The 23269-nt window shown below is 40.2% G+C and overlaps 1 protein-coding gene across 1 annotated transcript in view; it reads right to left on the bottom strand.

Annotated features, from left to right (window-relative positions):
- The window catches only part of CFTR (CF transmembrane conductance regulator), a 162420-nt gene that overhangs the window by 72708 nt on the left and 66443 nt on the right, over positions 1 to 23269 (bottom strand). The window contains 1 exon segment of the mRNA NM_001007143.1: positions 19449 to 19640. Coding sequence (NP_001007144.1) covers positions 19449 to 19640 — 192 coding nt within the window.

Below are 23269 nucleotides of genomic sequence, written 5' to 3'. Positions count from 1 at the left end.
AAGGTAAACTATAGGTACATGCATGGGGATGTACACATGTGTGTATTATCCAAAGGCCCAGCACACAAACCCAAGTCCATGCTACTGACATGCTAAAGTGCCATTCCCTTTCAATGTAAACTCACTCGTTTAAAAGGAAATCTCCAACAGGAATATACCTCCTAGCAAGAAAAACTAAAAGAATCCTATTCACATGTCCTATAGTACCGAAGCATATTCAGTAGGTGGCCAAGGATACAAGGCAATTCTTTTCCATATGTCTCTCACCCACCCATCACCGTCTTCCTCCCCATTCATCCTCAGCACCTCATGCCCCTGTCGTGCACGCTGCCTCTCCTGTCACCACTGTCCACAGGGGTCATAACGTCCTTATTCCCAGTTAGTGAACTTCTCCTTGCAGCAACCATGCCGGGCATTGTAAAAGAAAATTAGAATTTATAAGAAGGAGTCCTTGACTCACAATTGTTAAGTCTCATTTGGAAGATAAGCCATCATCCTGGAGCATGCTAAAAAACATCCCAATGACTTAATTCTTTTAAGATAAGTTACCAAACAGTACACAATTAATTAGCAAATTAATTGTACAGACAACAGAAGTAGCCTATAATAGACAGAAAATGCCAGAAGGCCTTCTGGAAGAGATGACATTCACCTGACACATGAAGAATGAGTTAGACAGGTAGTGCTTTCCCTTTAATTTAAAAAAAGTTGCTCTCCCTCTGCTCTTCACATCCCCAAACATCTGCTCTTCTCTGCTGTTACCACCTTCTTCTCCTTCCCTCTACCAAAACAAACAAAAAACCCACTTCCATACTATTTCCCCTTTTTCTTTCACAATCCAGAAGCAATCCACCATCTGTCCTTGACCTACCACCACCATCATCAAAATTTAAGCTGTCAGAACGGTTACCTGTTATTCACTTGTGTCTGTTGTCTACCTTATGAAAGTTAACTAGAACTCAATATACAAAACTCTAAGCCCAGGTAAATTGCAGGTAAATTAAATGCAGGTAAATTAACAAATATTCATTTATATTAAAAACTATTTGGCAGCTCCTAGAACCATATGGGCCCCTGCCCCCAAAGAACTCTTAATGTCAGTACTCCTGACAAAGGGGGACCAAAGGCCTGAGATTTAAAAAAAAATAAAAAGCTGACATGTTGGAGGAGATGAGTAGGACTCAGCGGAGTCGGTCATGTGGAGAGGTCGCCGACAGCCAGCAGCCCTGCCCATGAGGAAGACCTTTGTCGTTGAGGCAGATGGAACCAAGTGCTTCATTTGCTTCTACTGAACTAAATGATGTTTTTCAACTCATGGGCCAAGCCACGTATCTAGGATTCTAACCAAATGCAAGGCCTACGGCTGAATTCCACACTCCAGAGTCCAAAATCTCTATCCTCACTGAAGAAGCACCTCCAGGAACACCTCAGTCCTTAGGCTTTGACTGAGCCTTTCGATGAAGCACATCCTCTGTCCTCACCTTAGGGCAACTAACGAGAACGCTTGCGGGTGTATTTCTCTCCTGCACATTTACTCCCCCCAAATCCTTTTCTCTTTTAAAAAAAATGAATCTTTTAGAGTAAAAAAAAAAAAAAAGTTTTCCTTATGTGAATGTATTGAGTACAAGCTTCTATAAAGGAGGAAAATTTTCTAACATGCTATGAAAAAGCCTGAGGTTGCTGGAATTATTAGAGTTTTCATTTCCCTAGATTTGAACTCAATACCATACTGGTTAAATCAGTGAAAAGCTTTTTGAATATTTTTAAAATTTAGGAATACCAGGATTCATGCTGATAGCATGTTATGACATAGTTACACTTAGAAAATAGGTTATGAATTTAGAGGATACAAAATCCTAGCCCAGCACTGATGTTTAATGAAGATTGGTGGAGTGAAGGAAGAGAGAGAGAGAGAGAGAGAATGGAGGGAGGGTGGGTAACCAAACACTAAGCAACAAAGAAAGGGGCGCATATAAGAAAAGCAAATGAAGAGAAGTGTACAGAGTCGAGGAAGAAAATGGGAAAGGAACAGTGTCAGATGTAGCTGTCTTTAGAAAAAGGCGAGAAGATATTGGCACAATAAAAGAGAAAAGAAAAGTGAAGGGGAAAAGAAGAAACCATAAAAGATCTTAAATGAACATTTCCACTTTCCCTAATGAATTTACGCGTCCAAAGAGCTCAATAATAATAATTTTGTCACGTTAACTTTCTGAAGACAATAAATAAGAGGCTCTTCCAGCCAAATTTCTCTCACTCATCTTTGTATGTTACAGGTATTAACAATATTTCCTGCTGTTTGTTTTCACTGTGTTCACACCACGTGATAGGCAAAATTTTCATCTTCATGAAGTCAATATATCTATCCAGAATCCCTATATTGGTTAAAAAGCACCACTCCATTTTCAGGTTGTTCATGTAATATCCCAAATTATCTCTGAAAATGTTCATTATTCTTATAAAATTTAAAAAATACATTCAAGGTTCAATTTTTGTTTGTACAATGGTGTAAGAATCTAAACTTCTTTCCTCTTAGTTGGCTAGCAGACACGATTCATTGAATGATTTTCCTCTGAATGTGTATACCATCTACTACTATATATCAAATTCTTGGGGTGGCTCAGCGGTTGAGCATCTGCTTTTGGCTCAGAAGTCTGGGGTCCCGGAATGGAGTCCCACATTGGGCTCCCCTGCATTGAGCCTGCTTCTCCCTCTGCCTGTGTCTCTGCCTCTCTCTGTGTGTCTCTCTCTCATGAATAAATAAATAAATCTTTTAAAATAAATTCTCATATTTTTAAAGATCTATTTCCGGGCTCTCTGTCTGGTTCCTCTGATCCATTTTCTATTCCTATACTAATACTCTGCTGGGTTTTCTGGTTTTGGTCTTTTAATGGCATTAAGTACGATTTAATATCTGAAAAAGCACAATTATTATTCATAAATCATTTGGCTCTTTTTGTCCATTTAGTTTTCTATATAATAACAATACCACCAACAACAAAGTAATAATAATAATAATAGCTAATACATACCGAGCACTTAGTGCTCAGATACCATTTAAGCACTTTACATGTATATAGACTTTTAAAATATTCATCTCAGCCCTATCCTCATTTTAAACATGAAGAAATTGAAATTTAGAAAAGGTAAATATCATTGCAAAATAGCACAGCTTGTTTGGAGTCAGGATTCAAACCAAGGCAGATCTTGTTTTTAGCTCCTTCAGTAAGAGTTTATAATGTTCTTCATATATGTCCCATAAATTTCCTATTAGATTTATCCCTAATATATGTGTGTGTATATGTATGTATTTAATTTTTTTTAAGAGAGACAAAGAGCATGCACATGTGTGCACAGCAGGGAGGGGCAAAGGGAGAGCAAAAGAGAGAATCTTAAGCAGGCTCCACACCCAGCATGGAGCCAGATACAGGGTTCGATCTCACGACCCCAAGATCATGACCTGAACTGACACCAAGAGTCAAACCCTTAACCGATGGAGCCCCCCAGGTACCCCGTCCCTAATATTTTTAAATTGAGATATAATTGGTGTATAACATTGTTTTAGCTTCATGTGTACAACAAGATTTGATACATGTATATGTTGCAAAGTGATTCTCACAATGAGTTTACTTAACATCCATAACCACACACAATTACAAATTTATCTTTCTTGTGAAAGGAACTCACAAGATTTACTCTCTTCGTAATCTTCCAGTACATGCTATGGTACCATTAACTATGGTCACCTTGCTCTACACTACATCCCCAGGACGTATTTACCTTAAAACTGGGAGTCTCCACTTTTTGACCACCTTCATCCATTTCGTCCTCTCCCCCCCTTCCTGCCCCTGTTTCTGGCAACCACCAATCTGTTTGCCGTATCTAGGAGTCCAGGTTTTTTAAGATTCCATGTGTAATTGAGATGATATGGTACTTTTTTTTCTGTGTGATTTATTTCCCTTAGCATAATATCTTCTAGGTCCACTCATGTCACAAATCGAAAGATTTCATGTTTTTTTATGAATAAATAATATTGTTATATATATGTGTAGGTAGGTGGGTAGATTAGATAGATAGATAGATGATAGATGATAGATAGATAGATGATAGATAAAACGTCTTCTTTATCCATTCATCTGTCGGTGAACACTTATGTTGCTTCCACATGTTGGCTATTCTAAGTAATACAGGAATGGACATGGGGGTACACAGATACCTTTTCAGGATAGTGCCTCTGCTTCTTTTGGTTGAATACCGAGGTGCAATGGTGAAGTCATATGGTAGTGTAATTTTTAATTTTTTTGAGGCCTCCACACCGTTTCCCACAGGCGCTGTATCAATTTGCATTCCCACCAGCACCCCTCAATATTTGCTTTTCTACTATTATGAATTGAATAGCTTTCCATTTTTATTTCTTGATGCTTGTTCCTAGCAAAAACAAAAACTAGCGACCAGCCTTCGCTCCCCCTTCCCTGTTTCCTTATACACCAGTATTTCCCTCAATAAAATCATTAAATGTTTAATTCTGTCTTAGCTTAAGAGAAGAGATCTTCAAATTTAAAGGGGAGGGAAGGCTGGGATATAGGTCAGATACGCAAGTCCAACCCCCAACTGAAAGGACAGAGAGACAAGAGGTTGGATGGAATGACCCTAGACCACTGTTTAAATCTAACCAACTTCTGGAAAGCCATCTGGGAGTCTCTGAACCGAAATCAGTTCATAAGTAAGTCCCACGTCCTCTAAACCCAAATCTGCTTTAGTATCCTGCCACACTCAAAGCTCCACAGGAAGCTGCCTGGATGAGGAGATGACTCAAGACAAACTCAATGAGTAAAGGATTTCAATGGATGGCAACTGGGGCCATTGTTCAGTTCTACTTCCCACAATGGTGGTCCCTAAGGCACATCTCACAACCACCACAATCCTGCACCCCCCAAACCTGTCAAACAAACATGAAAATGTATATACTCTCATCAGCAATCAGGAAACTACAAATGAGGAAAAAGAGAGAGAGAGAGAGAGAGAGGAGTTTTTACATATTGGAATGGCAAAAATGAAAGTCTCTGTCAATAACGAGGGCTTTTAAAGATGTGAATCAGTGGGAACACTCATAAATCACTAGTGGCAGTGTAAACCGGTCCAGCTACTTTAAAGAGCGGTGTCTTGTAAAACGAGAAATGCGCACAGGTACCTGAAAATATCACAATTCAATTGCTAGATTTATTCTCCAGAGAAATTCTTGCAGATGTACAAAAAGAAATACTCGGAGGTTCCCACTGCGGTAACGTGTAGAACCTTGGAACATTCTAAATGTTCATCAGTAGCAGAAGGAGAAAACAAATGTGACACAGGAGCAGAAGACTGACATAATCTGGGGATCCCTGGGTGGCTCAGTGGTTGGGCGCCTGCCTTTGGCCCAGGGCGTGATCCTGGAGACCCAGGATCGAGTTCCGCATCGGGCTCCCAGCGTGGAGCCCGCTTCTCCCTCCTCCTGTGTCTCTGCCTCTCTGAATCTCTGTGTCTATCATGAATGAATGAATGAATGAATGAATGAATGAATGAATAAATAAATAAATAAACAAATCTATCTTTTAAAAAAATTAAAAAAAAAAAAAAGACTGACATAATCTGGACGTGTAACTAGCATGGCTAGACCTCGACGAGATCATGGGGAGCATGGGGTTGAAGGATGATGTCTGGGAAGTCTACCACTTAGCTAGTCTCTAAAGCCACACAAACAAAACTGTTGAATATTGTTTGTTGATAAGTACGTGTATAAATAGGTGTAAGTTCAACTAAGTGGATCACAAAAGTACCTGTCGCGTTCATCATAGTGACTGCCTGAAGCTTGGGGTCTTGTGGGAAAGTAATGGTGGAAAGATCTGGTATATGGTTCTACTTAAAATTTGTCCAGGACTCTCGCCAGGAAGGTAGAAAACGGCCTTGTCTCCCATCCCGAGACACATAAGGTTGTCACGTGATGGTCTCCCATCTAGAATGGACACTAGTGATACAGACCACCTTTCAAAAGGCATGAGAATAAAAGATTCCCATATCTGACAAGATTTGAGCTACTGAGCCAGTATATTTGGCCTCCTTTTCTGGACAGAAGCCACTGATGAAGAGAAGTGTGTAAATGTGGAGACTCTAATAAGTTTCCCGGAGAGCGAAATTCATAGGAAACAGCTGAGATTGGCACCAAACAAAGCAGCGAGGCTACATTGAAGAGAATTGTGAATAGGCTCATTATTTTAAGATCAAATAAGTCAGTGATACCAATATCCTGTTGCTGATGTGAGGACTTGCTCTGATTGCCTAGTTTATTGTTCATTTGTAGATTTCTTTATTAGTGTTTGGCTATTTCTGTTTGATTAAACATAAAACACTTTGTTTTGTATACATTGTTAAATATTGATCTTTGCTGATTACGAAGGGCACCCAAATCTGGTAATATATTTATCTTAAGGGTGTTAGTTTTCAGCCTCCACAGCAGATTTTCCTTTATGTGAAAATTATAAACTAAAAAAAATAAAAACTAAGTGTCCCGCTTGGAACCATCATGAGTTTGACAAGCAGTGTAAGGACATGTGTTGCTGAGAGGAGGCTTGCACAGCGACAAATTCTCTTTCTCTTTACTGGCACACAACTTGAATTCCTCTGGAGCTATCCATAGGACTTGTTGGAGGAGGTCATTCAGTGCCATTACGATGCTGGGCACGACGTGATTTCTTAAATAAACTGACTCCTGGGCGCCTGGTGGCTCAGTGGGTTAAGCATCTGCCTTCTGCTCAGGTCATGCTCCCAGGGTCCTGGGAGTCAGCCCGTGTGGGGTTCCCTGCTCAGCAGGGAGCCTGCTTCTCCCTTCCCACTCCCCCTGCTTGTATTCTCTCTCCTGTCTCTCCAATAAACAAATAAAATCTTTAAAAAAAAAAAAAACCTGACTACTAAATTTTTAAATAAAAAAACCTAAGTCTTAACATAAATCAAACATAAACTTCTAAACATTATGCTGCATTCTCTTGTTGAAGGCTACCAGCTACCCTAAAATATCTTTTTATGAAGGTTTTTCACCTCCTACACCACCATCTTTTTTTTTTTTAATATTTTATTTATTTATTCATGAGAGACACACAGAGAGAGGCAGAGACACAGGCAGAGGGAGAAGCAGGTTCCCTGCAGGGAGCCCGATGCGGGACTCGATCCCGGGTCGCCAGGATCACACCCTAGGCCGATGGCAGGTGCTCAACCGCTCAGCCACCCAGACATCCCTCATTTTTTTTTTTTTTATAATTTTCCCAGCACAGTTTATCTACAGATAAAATCAAATACGTGGAGCACTGGTTCTCAAAGTGAAGTATGTGGACCAACTATTTCAGAATCACCTGGGGAGCTCATTCAAAATGCTGTACCCACTCATACTCAGAGGAATTAGAGACGAGCCCGGGAATTTGCATCTTGTAGTTATTACACTTGCTCAAACAGATCCTTACTACTCTCCAGGCTGACGTAAAGGCTAGCTTCCCTTACAACATAATAGTCAGAAAGATAAATGCCAACCTCAAAGGAGTCTGTGCGTATAGTAGGTCTGTTTGAGATCGTAAAGTACCTGAAAATACTTAGATAAAGAGTATGAGAGAAGGTCAAAGTAATGCTATAAGCGTGCAATAAAGATTAACTTATTATTAAGACATGTATAATATACCCAATCTGCTGTATTCCCTTTTCACACAGATGTTTGTCATTTTATCTTTTAAAAATGCAGCTAATCACAAGCCTAATATTATTCACCTGAGCCAGACAAAGCAGAAATTTTTAAAGAGGAATTGCTAACCTAAAGATCACTACCCGACGTGAACATCCAACAGAGGACTGATATAGGGTGTCCTTACGTTAAAGGGAGGGAGAGCTTTAAGGGTGGAGTGTTACATTTAATGTTCATTGCAATTTTGCAATATTTGCTGAGTACATTTGAGCTTCCTGTGGCTTTGTAGATAGGAAAATATCATAAACCTTGTTTTACAGCTATCTTATCACTCTTTAGAACAACCTTGACAATATAGCTGCTTGTGGTAAGGGAGAAGGGTGTGAAGCTTGGTTTGAGGGAACATGAACTTTAGAGGTAATAACATGCAATAAAGCAGGTTTGTAAGAGTAAATCATTGGACGCTTGGTGCCAGTGTTATTAATGTTTAATAATTACTAAGCACTTGTGCTGTATGCACAAGCAACATGAGCAAGGAAGGAGAAGAAGTGTTGGGGGAACAGAGAGAAGGGGTAGGGAGGACACAGGAAGGGAAGGAGAAAACGTTAAGAAAGTCAAGCTAATTCTAGAAAAAGACCCAAAGAATGAATTAACCATTTTTGCACGTAGCTTTTGTAAACACGGATGAATTATCTTGAGAGCACTGGGTAGCTCTGTGTGACACAGCAACAGAAGGTGACTTCTACAGCATTGAATACACATGAATGAATTCATAAACTAAAACCTGGTGTTCTGGGGATGCCTGGGTGGCTCAGCAGTTGAGCATCTGCCTTGGGCTCAGGGTGTGATCCCAAGGTCCTGGGATCGAGTCCCGCATCGGGCTCCCCACAGGAAGCCTGCTTCTCCCTCTGCCTGTGTCTCTGCCTCTCTCTCTCTCTCTCTCTCTCTGTGTGTCTCATGAATAAATAAATAAAATCTTTAAAAATAAATAAATAAAACCTGGAGTTCTGCTTATTAGGAAAGATAATTTGTTGACCCAAGTCAAACTTGATTACAAATAGCTGTCCATAGAAATACCAGCTAAAGATTAATCCTTGCCAGAAAGCACAGGAGGTGAGAACTGTTTATCAATGTGAAAAAATAAATAAATAAATAAATAAAACCACTTCTTTCATTGAGGTTTGGTGCTGACCAAATTTATAGCAGAAAACTCCAATTCCAATAGAATTTTATTGCCAGCAACAAAAGTACAAAAGCTAGTTCTTTTATGTAATGGATGCTACAGTCTCATCACCAATATTCAACACCTATTTAACATTCAGATATGTACATCCATATATATGGTTTTATGTATGAGCTTGTGAGTGTATATGTAATTCTGCTAATATCTCTATGCCCCCTAGTGTTAATTTCTGTATGTATGTAGGTCTAGACTTGTATTGGAAAATAACATAAGCCTTTTTAAAGGAAGAACTATAAAATGCAATGATTTAAGGTGTCCCTGGGTAAATGCTCCCAAGAAAGTAAAGTTAGAAAAGATACTCAAAACAAACAAAAAGAATCTTGTTTCTCTTATTCTCGCTCTACATTAGATTTATTCAACTTCTGGACTCCAGATTTCAGATTCTCTGAAATGAGATTTAAAAACCTGGATTTTAAGAGCTCCCTAAATGATTTTGACTCAGCTGGTCTAAGAATTGGCACTTAGGAAGCTTGTTAATTCCTTTACTATCTCCTCTACGTCTACCCACCCAAGATTCTGGGACAAATCCAATGCCTGATAAAGCACTTCTTTCCCAGTACTTAGCCGGCACATTACTCTGCTACCCTGCCATTGACCCTGCTCTGGACTTCCTAACTTGGCTCCCAGGTCCCTGGTACCTAGTGACTCAATTTCTTAGGAGATGGACTTTAATACTCACTCACCCAGCCTCTGAAGTAACCCCACCATGATCCTTATTCTCTCAAGACCTGGCTTTGGAGCACCAGCTGCTCAATGTGGCCTGAGCAGGCTTCCTCTCCACCTCCTTGGACTTCCATAGGAGGCAAGAAGAAGAGATGCTGTCCCAAGAGGAAAGGAAAAGGAGAAGATAATTTGGAAGAGAACCTGGAAAGAAATTTCCTGACGTAGTTAAATATCAAGTGGGTAGTATATAGGCCATTCCCCCAAGATATGCTAATTTAGGACCAGGTAGCTTGACATATCATTTCTATGAAAACAAATAGTCTGCAAATAGTCTTCACAACTGTGTCATGGAATTCTATTAGGTCACAAGTCTTTGTTATCATAATCTTTCCCTTCACAAATGGCAGATTTACAATTTTAATGGTTTAATAATGCTGCTAACATCATAGTGAGATTAAGTGGCCTGAAGTTCTGACCTAAAGTCAGCAATGTTCAGTGGGTAAGTCATTAGAGCCTAAGAGTTTCTTTTCTAATGAGGAATAACCCTAATAAAGTAGAGGACAAAGATAAGGAATCAGAAGACTTGGATTCCCTTGCTGGTCCCATCCGTTATGGATCTTCAACAAGTCTCTTAAAACTTTTACTTCCTTTTTTCTTTAAAATTGGAAAAACAGTATTTCATAAACTTCTAACCACAACATCTCCACTCACCCCCTCCAATTTGCATATTATATTAGATGAATCTTCCTAAAATATTCTTTCTATTATGACACTTCCCCCAGTAGAGGAAAGCAACCACAGAGGATGCTGCAGACCTGTAGAGCCATTTGCTCCCCTCCCAGGGTACTCTCCTGGGCTCCCACTAATTACATTCCGCTGACTTCTCTGCAGCTAGAATGCCATATGAGAAGTGGATTCCACTGACTGGATTTACAAGAAACACAGAAGTGAAATGGATGACTTTGTCGTTCAGCCTTTTTTTTTTTTTTTTTTTTTTTAATTGCTGGCAAATGGAAGGACAGAAATTCCTGAGAAACCGTGAGCTGACAATCCTCTCCCAATTCAGCCATCACCCCATACCCCTGTCATCCCAGACCCCAGTCTTGCTGCACTACCTGGAGCTCCTGCTCCAGGCCCATTTCATCATGCACTCTAGCCACAGAGGACCGACCATACCTCCTCAAATATACAGGGCTCCCTCTGGGCTGCAGGCCTTGTACATCCTGTCCTCTTTCTGGAATGTTCTCCCAGTTTTTCTTCACTCAAATGATTCCTGTTTATCCATCATCTCTCACCTGCAATGTCACGTTCTCCAGGGACACCTTCCCTGAATATCTAACATCAGACTAATTGCTACTTCTCTGTGCTCATCTAAAGACCCTATACTAACCGATATCATAGAATTCATTAAACTACTCTTGTTTTTACTTGGTTATCTCCACGAGACTCAAAGCCCCTTAAGGAAGTCCAGTCCCTGGACTGTGTCTGATTCATTAATAATTCCCAGAGTTTGGCAGAGTGCTTAGTTCAATGTTTGCACTTACAAATATTTACTAAATGAGTGAATATCTTTACTAAAAGATGTATAGATAGATAGATAGATAGATAGATAGATAGATAGATAGATAGATCTCTCCCCTCAAATATCTGTAGGTCAGAAATTAATTGCAGACAGGACCCTTGTTATACTTGCAGGCAGCATCCAGAGTGCCTAACATACTACTGTGCCCACAGAAGGAACTAAAATATTTGTTTTTAATCTGGTTAATCTGAACCAAGGCTAGCTAAATCTTCTGAATAAAGATTAGGTATTACTGACTTCTTTCTGAAAGACATTAATGGTAATACAATTGCCATTTCAAGAACACTTGTATTCAAAATTTTCAGAAAAACCAAGCCTCCCTTCCTACAAAGACCTTTATGAACATTACTGAGTTCTAAGGTTCTATGAAAATATAAGTGTAAAATCTTCTGTTGATCTTGTTTCATTAGCTGCTGCTGCAAAGAGGAAGGGGGAGTTTTCCAAGAGTGCAGGGCTTAGAATCCCAGTTCTTCTGGAGGGATGAAACCTTAGGCATAGACACATGATACATCATGGTTCTTACCTTTGGAAAACTTCATGGGTTCTTTGTTTTGTATTAATATGAAAACCTAGCTTAAATATCTTGATTTCATTATTTATTCATGAGAGAGCCTGATCCCAGACAATTATAATGACATTTTTTATAATACTGTTCCGTTGAGGCCCCTGGGTAGTTCAGTCGGTTAAGCATCTGCCTTTGGCTCAGGTCATGATCCCAGGGTCCTGGGATCGAGCCCCACATGGGGTTCCTTGCTCAGCAGGGAGCCTGCTTCTCCCTCTCCCTCTGCCTGTTGCTTCCCCTGCATGTGCTTTCTTTCTCTGTCAAATAAATAAATGAAAATTAAAAAAAAAATACCGTTCTGTTGACTTGCCCAAATCTTACTGAGACAAGCAGTCCTAGTGCTATTTTGGTTTTATTAGAGATGTGAAACTCCCCTTTGTTAAGCTAACAATTAATTCCCGAATTTGCGATTTCAATTCCTAAAATCTAGTTCACGCTTTTAGGATTCAGCACAGTTTCTCTTTGACTGCACACTCTAAGCAATGTTGTCACTAGATAACTAGAAAGTGAGAATTCAATGGACCAAAGAGCTTTAGCACAGCGGTCTGACATGATTAGCTCTCTCGACAGATGTTAGCTAGTGTTTATTTTTAAGTTCCAGGGCTCAAATGAAGTGAAATAACAATCCAGTTCAGGAAACCCTGTGGCATTCCTGTTGGTTCTGGTTCAATAGTTCTATAAAATAAATGTACTTGCTTCATATTACAGTAAATAAATGGCAATGCTCTCCAACTCAATTACCTATTAGGAGAAAATTACAGGTGGTTCAAGGTACAGTCATTAAGTGTGTTTTTTTTTCTGGTTTAGGGGACATAGTTCAATGTGTTTCAGGTATTGGTTTTATGTGTCCATTATGTCTTGGCTATTATTGAACGCAAATGTGAATTCCAATGGCCCCATTATATTTACATTACAGATCTCCCGAATGAACATTCCTGAATTCTCCTGTAGTGATGGACTGACTATCCAAAGGTTAGGCCTCTGTTCATACAGGTTCGTTTTGGCCAGATCTGGAGATTCAGAGGTCAAAATCAAATTTAATTAGATTTGTGGTATCTGCATGATGGAATTTATTTTCCAGAACAGTCATTAACTCATTTCTTTGCTTACTTCCCTCCCAAGTTCTTCATACTTCTTGCCAATTTCCCTCCCAAGTTTTTTTTTTTCCCTTTAACAACTTCTTGCCAATTTTCCTCCTAATTTGTCTTCTTCTAGTGACTTAAAGATGAAACCTGCCAAGCAGTGGTAGAGGAAACACAAACCAAACTTTACTTCTGCAACTTACCTAGTAAATATTTTTATTGCAATGCATATGTAATGGCTGCCAAGACAGATACTTCATGAAGACCATTTTGCGGTTACAAAAGGATCTCAACAACTTTGTGGAAACCGATTATATATCCTAAGTCCCTAACCTCTTCTCATATCCCACACCCTACCTTCCACCATGCACTATCATAAAAGCCAAACCCAGGTGCTTTTACAAGAGAGTGAGTCACTGAAAATTGTCAGTCCAACTACTCATTACCAAAACACCGACCTGCCTAGAATTCTCTTGCTGTCAGCTGCGGGGCTCAATGGGAGGTGAAGTGCTTAAAAATAAATAAATAAATAAAATAAGAGAACAGCGAAGTCTATCCCTCTTTCAATAATGAAACAGAGTTACAATTTCCTTAAGGAATAAATAAGTCAACAAGGGCCTAGTTATACTCAGTCCTCTTTTGAGGCTAGCAAAATCTCCAGTGCCGGTTAGGGAAGCATACAAATATTTAGAAGGACCCTCAGGGTAGTCTGGTGACATGGAAAGAAAAGAATGCATTAATGGGCACAGGGATATAAAACAGTATTTAAAACAAAACAAAAAACAAAAACACCCTCTACACTGGTCTAGGAATCCATTGTACTCTCATCTAGATCCTGAGTAGGAAATGTTGACACAGCAGGACACGGAGATGATCCTAAAGGAGAAGAAAGGAAGGCGAAGGATGCACCTGACTCGCTCCCCACGGGCCGTTCTCCGGCGCAGGGTGTCTCCACGCCCTACCCTGCGATAAAGGCTCCAAGCTACCCGCCGGCAGAGAGTTTTCAACAAACTGAAATCTGAAAACTATGTGAACTATGCTGTGCGTGCGCCACCCCCCCCCCCAGCTTGCACCTGTCCGCCTGCCCCTGTGACAGTGAGCATCGCTGTGCACGCAAGCGCTCCGTCCACAGGAGAGCCAAACAAAAACACAAAAATGAGGAAGAAACTATCCCGTTCTCATCTCCAGTTCCAAGTCGGCCCGGAGCACGTTGAGAAACAGATGGAGGCTGGCAGGCAAAGCGAAAACAGACCGACTCCCACTGTTTGCACTGGGGGCGAGGCCACCGGGAAGGGCTGGAGGCCCCTGGGCCACCCCCCGGGGGGCTGCGCGTCCCTAAGGCTCCAAACCCTCCTTCCTGCCTGGGAAATAAGCACCCCCCCTTCGGAAGGCCCCCACTGGCTCTTCTTCAAAGGTGAGAGACGCTTGTTTAACAAAAACAACAAAAGATACCCAAATCGGAAAGCCCCGAGGGCTGAAAACAGAGGCACCTTTGGCCTTTGGCTGAAGTAGTCTAGCACCCCAGCCCCGCTGTTAGGGCCGCAGCCTGGGGCCCGCTGAGCAGAATCGTCCTGCCCGGCGGGCCCACCGCAGCTGCGTGTGCAATAGTCACCTGCTAAGAACCTCCCCCCCACCCAAACGCATACACACACGGCCTCTGCACCTGCCCGGTGGACCCACGGTTCTCCAGCAGTTCGCCGGCGCTGGGTAAATGACAACAGGCAGGGGACATTCAACAGCCAGAGGACAAGCACGAGCCTGCATGCCCAGCGTGCGGACAGCAGGTGCCCGCGACAAGCACAGAGAGGCCAGGAGTTGGATGCTTCGGCCTATTACCGGGCGGCGGGAAAGCCCGGTGGCTAAAGGGGAAGGAGAGCCAAGTGTACCTCAGGCAAAGGGGAAGGAGAGCCAAGTGTACCACACGAAAGCAAAATGCACGCGATCACTGTCAGTAGCAGCTGCTTGCTCAAGCCACCCGCGGTGTCCTCCCCCGGGAAGTCTGTCCCGGACACGCAGAGCCTCCATCAGATGTCTCCTTCTCTGTGCGTCCTTCCTAAACCCATCGCATCCTACCTGTCCCCCTTTCCAGTTCCTGTTGTTCTGGGAATCCTTAATCCTAAAGCAATCTCTCTCTCCTTCTAATTTCTTTAGGGAAAAAAAAAAAATCCCTCAGCCTTCCCTGAAGGCCCCTTTTCCCTAAGGCCCTTCCCTATGGATGGAATAGGACAGAGATGCGGCCCTCCTGAGCTCCGCACAGCCCCTCCCCTTAACTCCTGTTTCTTCTTGTCCCTCACAACCCTTGTTCCTGGATCGCTGACCCCGCTCCTGTTCGCCTCCTGTCTGCTAGTCCGAGAGCAAATACTGCTGCTGCTACTGTCACTACCATTGCGGGCTGTTTCGCTCATCAAGTACTTTCTGTGCGCCAGAAAAATCTACAAAACTCTACAAAATAAGTCATATAATCTCCATATTAGAGAGGATAACACTCGGTGTATAATAGGACTATGCAACTTTCTTTAGTAGCCCAACTCTGTCAGATTTCAAAATATATGCTCTTTCTGCGAGCCCACAGACTTCCAAAATGCACCCGCCTTAATTCCGTTCCTCGTATCATAGCCAAAGTGATAGACCCACAGTGCAAAACTGACTGCATCCCTCCCCCGATTAAAGGTCTCCAAGGAGCAATTCCTGAGCCTGGGGTACAAAGTCCCGAGGACATGGTCCTCCAGGTCCATTCCTCCCTCTGCACTCAGTGTCCCCCTTGGTCCGATCAAGAGCTTGTGGTTCCCTGCACGAACCGAGTGGTTTCATGTCCTGTGTTTCTGCTCAGTTTCTTTGGTCCAGAATACCTTTCCCATTTTTACTCATTCTTCAAGCTGTCCACTTTTAGAGAAAGTCTTTCCTGAACCACTGAGGCAAGTCAAAAACCCTCAAGTGGGCTTCCGCAGTGCCCTCAGAACACCTTTATCCCGACACTTGCTATTATTTATTGAAAAGGACTCTTTACAGATATTTTCCCCCAACCAGCCTGAAAGTTATTTGAGGGAAGGGGGAATAACTTTTTCATTTTGTGCCCACCCTGACCCCACCACTGGGAACAGTGTCTGGTACAGGGTAATCACATAAGTCATGTTTTGTGGTCTGAAAGGCACATAGAAACTGGAATCATCACCCAAGCCCACTGCCGTTTCTGGAACATGGAACCAATGTGCCTGAACTCCAAACTGTCTGATGCCATCTGTTTTCTTCCACAGAATACTCCAACTTTTGTTGATTGGGTCATGAACAACACCTACCATATTTCCAGATAACCACTTTTCTAATTTTTTCTTATAGCTACTTTTGTCATCATCAAAGTTCACATTGATGACTCTTCATGGTTCTCCATCATGGTTCTCCCATCTTAATTACACCAAGTTCCACCTCATTTCCATTGTAGTCACTCACTAACAAGAACTGACTCTCAGAACATATTCATCTTACATCACGCTCTCTAGCAGTATTCTCCACCTCAAAAGGACGCAGAGGGGCACGTGGGTGGCTCAGCGGTTGAGCGTCTGCCTGTGGCTCAGGTCGTGATCCTGAGGTCCTGGGATTGACCTGCATGGGGCTTCCTGCATGGTGCCTGCTTCTCCTTCTGCCTATGTCTCTGTCTCTCTCTCTGTGTCTCTCATGAATAAATAAATAAAATCTTTTTTTAAAAAAGGAAGTAGAAATGAGCTAATATTTACTGAATGGCTAATTTACACCAGGTGCTATGTTATACACCTTATATTTGTCCCCTTTAATTTTCTCAATAATCCAGTAACCATTTATTCATCAATCTCCCAATTCTTCACACCAACCTAAACTTCTCTCTACTTTATTGTCAGCTCTAATGTTCTTAGTCAAAAAAATTACTCCAAGCCCATAAATTTCACTCCTGTCACCATTAGAATCCTGCAGTGAATCATTCCACTGTGGGAGGACATTAGCCCTGTACCTATTCCTTACATTGGGCAAACTCAGATCAATTCTTATGCTCCTACAGAACTGGCTCTTTCATTTTCTATTAGAACACCAACTACATTCTTTATTGATATGTTTCTTTCCCCCACTGGTCCATTAACCTCCCAAGTATAAGGATCTTATTCTATTCATATTTTTATAAAATACAGCAAGGCTCCAGTGTTTTCAAACTGAAGACTTTTTGGGCAGCCCAGGTGGCTCAGCCCTCTCTCTCTCTATGTGTGTGTGTGTGTCTCTCATGAATAAATTTTTAAAAAATCTAAAAAACAAAATGAAGACTTCTTAACTTTTTTTCTAGTTTAATCATTTATTTGGGCACAAAAGGCCATATATTGAATGTTTGCACTTGTGTAAAATATCCAGAACAGGAAAACTTTAGAGACAGAAGGTAGATTAGTGGTTGTTTACAGTCAGGTGTGTGTGTCGGGGGTGGGGGTGGGGGGGGAGGTATGAAGAAATGGAAACTGATTGCTAATAGCACCTCTTTTAGAGGAGTTGAAGATGTGATGGGCATATGGCCCTGTAACTATACTAAAAAACACTGACTTATACACTTAAAAATAATTTTGAGGTTGGTCATAGAATCACAAAAAAGAAAAAAAGAATAAGCTCTTCTTCCTCTTAACCTCTTTTCTTTCATTATTTTTAGCAGCTTTATCGAGATATGATTCACTTACCATACAATAGTTCACTAAAACACAGATCCCTATGATGAGTACCATTTAGAAAATGGGGGCAGTCCGGGTGGCTCAGCGGTTTAGCACCGCCTTCACCCCAGGGCGTGATCCTGGAGACCCGGGATCGAGTCCCACGTCGGGCTCCCTGCATGGAACCTGCTTCTCCCTCTGCCTGTGTTTCTGCCTCTCTCTCCCTGTGTGTCTCAGGAATAAATAAATAAAATCTTAAAAAAATAAATAAATAAAGCCCTAACCTGACATGTCTCTCCCTGCTTAAAAAAAAGAAAAAAGAAAAGAAAATGGATTGTGTATTTTTCAGCTTGGTTTTCCCACACTTAGCACAGTATTCATGTTAATAAATGCTCATTTCATGAATGAGGGACCCACAGCTCTGAATTTACCATAAGTAATTTAACTATGCTCTATTTGGTTTAAATATACTTTTATTTGGTGGAATCAAATCACCATTTACAAAATCATTTCTATGAGAAAAGGTATATTCAAAGCAAAAAAATAAAGCCTACCAGAAACCTTCCACCACCTTTCAACTAATAAATAAACTCTATGATTTATCTTGCAAGACACTACCACTCCTACATCCCAGTCCCCACCTAGATAAGTATCTCTGGTCTCTAAAAACACTCAGATTTTTTTAAAATAACAAATCCCCTGAGAGTTTCACCCGCCAGGTTGTGAAATACTATTCTTGGAAGAAGGGCTTTTGAGGAATGAAGAGTATCTTCTTCAAGATAAATCCAATACTTTTTCAGGGTAGTTTTTATTATGTTTTCGTGTACACAAAATAAGAGAATGGAGCTCTAAAAAACTCCTTTGAATGGGTCAGTATTTACAGGAAGAGCCACTTGTACAAGCATGTATCCCTCTTTTGTAAGAACTGCAGCTACTTGACAATTAGACTTTTTCTATTTTTTATGTATACTGTATTTAAGTTTCATTTTATTCCCACGGCAATTTTTTTTTCATAAAAGATAACTTAAAGGAATTCACTAGAGTCAAATCCCACTTATCAAAGATAATGACTTTGTGTTTTGTTTGTTTTTTAGAGAGAGAGCATGAGCAGGGGTAAAGAGGGAGACGGAGAGGAAGAGAGGGGCTCAATCTTACAACCCTGAGACCATGATTACAGCCAAAATCAGGAGTAGGACACTTAACCAACTAAGCCACCCAGATGGCTAAATATAGTGACTTTGAATCAATTACTATTCAGGCAATACTGTTGATAAACCTCATAAGGATATATTCCCTGCCTTAACATTTACATCAATAATTATTGAAACCTCCACCATACAATTTATGTATTAAATAGCACAAGAATCCATATACTGGCTTCCCTTAGAATACTTCACATATTTTCAGATAATTAGCCCATTCCCCAATATTATTATAAAAAGAGTCAACAGTATCATCTTCATTTTGGCTCTGTTTCAGAAAATGACAGTCACTAGAGGTCATGAGGTTATATGTTTAAGGCCAAAGGATAAAATATAATCACAATTTTACCTCTGATTCTCTACTAACAGGTCAATGCTCACACATTTAGGCTATGGTAATTATTAAAATTATTAAAATCCTCTCATGTAATTTTGAAGTATCTTTTTAAAAACGCATGCCATATAAATGTCCATTGAGGACATGTGTCACACTGATGAGTAAATAAAATTATCTCCATTTCATAGAGTTTTTATCGTAACCTTTCATTTTAAAAATAAATTGTACTTTCTCTATGTTTTGGTAAATGTCTTAAAGCAGGGGTCATATATTTTATTAGTTGATTTACTCAGGGTAGTTTGTCCATATTGGAAATTTTATTAATATATGTACGCTGACTGTTGAATAGGAGGCTAATTATATACCTTAAGTAGTTTGAAGATTTCATACACATCATCAGAAGTATGTCACATAGTCACTTACCTCCTCTAGTTGGCATGCTTTGATGACACTCCTATATCTATACTCATCATAGGAAACACCAAAGATGATGTTTTCTTTAATGGTGCCAGGCATAATCCAAGAAAACTGAGAGCAGAATGAAATTCTTCCACTGTGCTTAATTTTACCCTCTGAAGGCTCCAGTTCTCCCATAATCATCATTAGGAGTGAAGTCTGGAAATAAAGCCATGGTTATTAAGTTAAATCATTTGATCAAATCACTCTCAGAGTATACCCGCCTCCAACTATCATCCTAAGCAGAGGTATCTATTCTGATTTTAAAGGATTCTATATTAGGGATCCCTGGGTGGCGCAGAGGTTTGGCGCCTGCCTTTGGCCCAGGGCGTGATCCTGGAGACCCCGGATCGAATCCCACATCGGGCTCCCTGCATGGAGCCTGCTTCTCCCTCTGCCTATGTCTCTGCCTCTCTCTCTCTCTCTATCATAAATAAATAAAAAAAAATTAAAAAAAAAAATAAATAAAGGATTCTATATTAATTTGATTCAAAATGTATTAAGCACTTCCTGTTCTGGATATGCTGCTAAGCACAAAAGACACAAAAAGGAATAAAAGAGACAATTACAGTGGATGTGATAAGTGCTATGGTAGAGGTTCACAGGGATGGAGCACCTGATTCAGATCAATGGGATGAGTTTGGAGGATGTCAGGGAAAGATTAGTCCCAGCTAACATCCACCGAGTACTTCGTCTATACTGGGTGCTGTTCTATGTGATTTAACTGCATTCATTTATTTAATCCTCACAGTAACCCAACAAGGCAGATTCAATATGATCTTCATCTAACAAGGTATCAGTTAAAAAGAGAGATAATCAGATAATATTGTTCCCAGGAGCCCTTCTTGAAGAAATAAGGATAAAATCATCCAAGAGATGGAGCGCCTGGATGGCTCAGTGATTCAGCGTCTGCCTTCAGCTGAGGGGGGTGATCCTGGGGTCCTGGGATCGGACTCCCGACATGGAGCCTGCTTCTCCCTCTGCCTGTGTCTCTGCCTCTGTGTCTCTCATGAATAAATAAACAAAATCTTTTTTAAAAATCATCCAAGAGATGACTGAAGAAGCTTCACCAAAAAGACTATCAGTGAGCAAAGATTTTATATAAAGGACTGTGAACTAAAATTTAAACTAATGTGGCAATTAGAGTTGAAGAAAAGAATTTCAATACGTTATATGCCCGACAATAAGTAAAATACAAACAAAACAGAGGAAATGGGGTATAAAGGAAATATGCTGATTGCTTTATCAAGAAAAACTGGAAGTCAAAGGATATCATTTCAATGTAACACACTGGGTAATAGATGTGTAAACATATTTAACACTACAAAGATAAATCATTAAGAAAGATAATACTATTGACTAACATTAAGTAGAAGGAAAGGAGGCAGCAGAGAAAGAAAAAAAAGCATTGATTTTATCAGCTTACATTAGGGAAATATTAAAAATAAAGTTATTATAAATATAACCACTATAATAAAACACTTCCACAACCTCTAAAAAGTTGGAATGCCCTTAGGCTCACACCTTGGCCCCTTTCCTTTCCCTTCTTATCCATACTCCGTCCTTTGGAATCTCATCTAGCCTCAAGTATTTCCACTGCCAGCCCCTACTTCCTTGAAATCAGAGCTGTGTATCCAACTAACATCTCAGCTTGGATGTCGAATATGCATTACAAACTTAATGTTTTACAATCTAGCTCTGCCCAAACCGGTTTCTCCCATAATCTTCTCAGGTAATGGTACCTTCATGCTTCCAATTACTCAGTCCTTGGACTCATCCTTGACTCCTCCATTTTTTTCATAGGCCACCTATGAAAAAATCTAATTCTGTGATATCTTTCTTAGAAACATGTTCTGAATCTGACTGATACTTCCATCATCACTATCTGGATTAAACCAACATCATCTCCTGCCCAGTTAGCACAATAGCCTCCTAACTCCTCTCCTTGCTTCTATGCTTGTCTCTCTACAACCTATTTTCAAAGTGGCCCCATCAAAAAGTAAGTCGAGTCATGTTACTTTTATGCTTAAAACCTTCTAATGGCCTCCCATTTCCTAAAATAATACAAATATTAATATTATATAAAAATATTATATAAAATAATTCATTACATATTTTGGCATTTTGAGGGAGAGGACATTAAGTGGAACCATCACTGAATATATATGTTGATGAAACCTCACAGACATTTGTGTTTTATTCCAAAATTTTATTTGAAATGTAAACAAAAGCAGGAGCTAATAGTTTATTCTATATATCTGCTGCCAACTATTATAAGACCAAACTAAAATTTAGTACCAGGGTAAGGCCAGGATGGATGATAGAAACTATGTGGTGTCAGGGGTTGACAACACAAGGCCACAGAACTGCTTCAGCTGTGGTGGAACAACAGAAAAATGAAAGTCCCTCCACCCTGGGGGAGATGTCACAAAGCCAGCCTTCAGTCCAGAATACCCAGTGGTGCAGACCCTTAAACCTATTTTCTTTTAAGATTTTATTTATCTATTCATGAAAAACACACAGAGAGAGAGAGAGAGAGAGAGAGGCAGAGACAAGCAGTGGGAGAAGCAGGCTCCATGCAGGGAGCCCGACATGGGACTCAATCCTGGGACTCCAGGATCACACCCTGGGCTGAAGGCAGCACTAAACCGCTAGGCCACCAGGGCTGCCCTTAAACCAATTTTCTTTAATTAAAATGATTCACAGAAGTTTCATAAATGAAAGGCACTTAATGTAGATTAGAACAAAAAATGTATTTTTCCAAAGATGTTCAATTAAATAAATTTATGTCAAGCACTTATTACATGCTGGACACTAGGATAGTCCCTGGAATACAGTTTAAAGAAGATATGGCTCCCTTACCATCTAGACAATTATAACAGGAGTGATAAAATTAAACCTGCCTTAGTGTTTTAAGAAAATAATTGATATTAATACATATATAAATTGTTGTAACTTTGGAAAACCTAGAGATACAAAATATACCCAAAATCTCAGAGATAGCAACTTGATCCACAAATGTCCTTCCAGACACATGTATACATATATGCGTGTTTTTATAAAACACAAATCATTATGTATGTAACATTCTATAACTTGTCCTTTCTTTACTTAACAGTGTATCATACATATCCTTCACAGTCATTTTCAACATCCTTTTTACTGACTGAAGAACATGCCATTCTATAGCTACACCAAACTTTATCTACTCAATCCCCTAGTAGTAGACATTTAGGGGTCACTCCAATCTTGGGTTATTGAAACAATGCTGTGATGAATGTCTTTACGTTATAAAATCTCTGCAAGCACACTAGGTTAAGTCATACACGTAGAAGAATTATTTAATTATCCTTAAGGCTTTCGATATACCAAATCGAGTGAGATGGGATTTGGATTAAAATGTTAATACTTTCAACTATTCAATCTTATATGTTAGCTAGATCTCTTGTCCAGATTATAAAATACTCCAATCCTAATACTATGAAAGGGCTCCCTCCTGGATTGACTTGCCAAACCCTCAGAAGAGTTTAATTATTCCTAAGGAATCACTGCCTTCATCTGACTCCATCTTCAGAGCTACTTCCCAGAAAATGCAATTGCAACTCCAGCCAGCAATTATCTGCTCATCAATTCTTAATAGAATTTCCTGAGATTTAATTGCTGGTAACTTGTTTAATTGCTTGTAATTTGTAATTCCAAAGCTATTTTTGTGCACCTTTCAAAGAAGTAATTCAAACATACAAACAGAATTTTAAGAATTATATGAAACATAATTACCTCTCACCAGC

This window comes from Canis lupus, chromosome 14 (assembly GCF_011100685.1).
Source record: "Canis lupus familiaris isolate Mischka breed German Shepherd chromosome 14, alternate assembly UU_Cfam_GSD_1.0, whole genome shotgun sequence".
Taxonomy (NCBI): Eukaryota; Metazoa; Chordata; class Mammalia; order Carnivora; family Canidae; genus Canis; species Canis lupus.
This window is presented reverse-complemented; position numbering and strand designations above follow the sequence as displayed.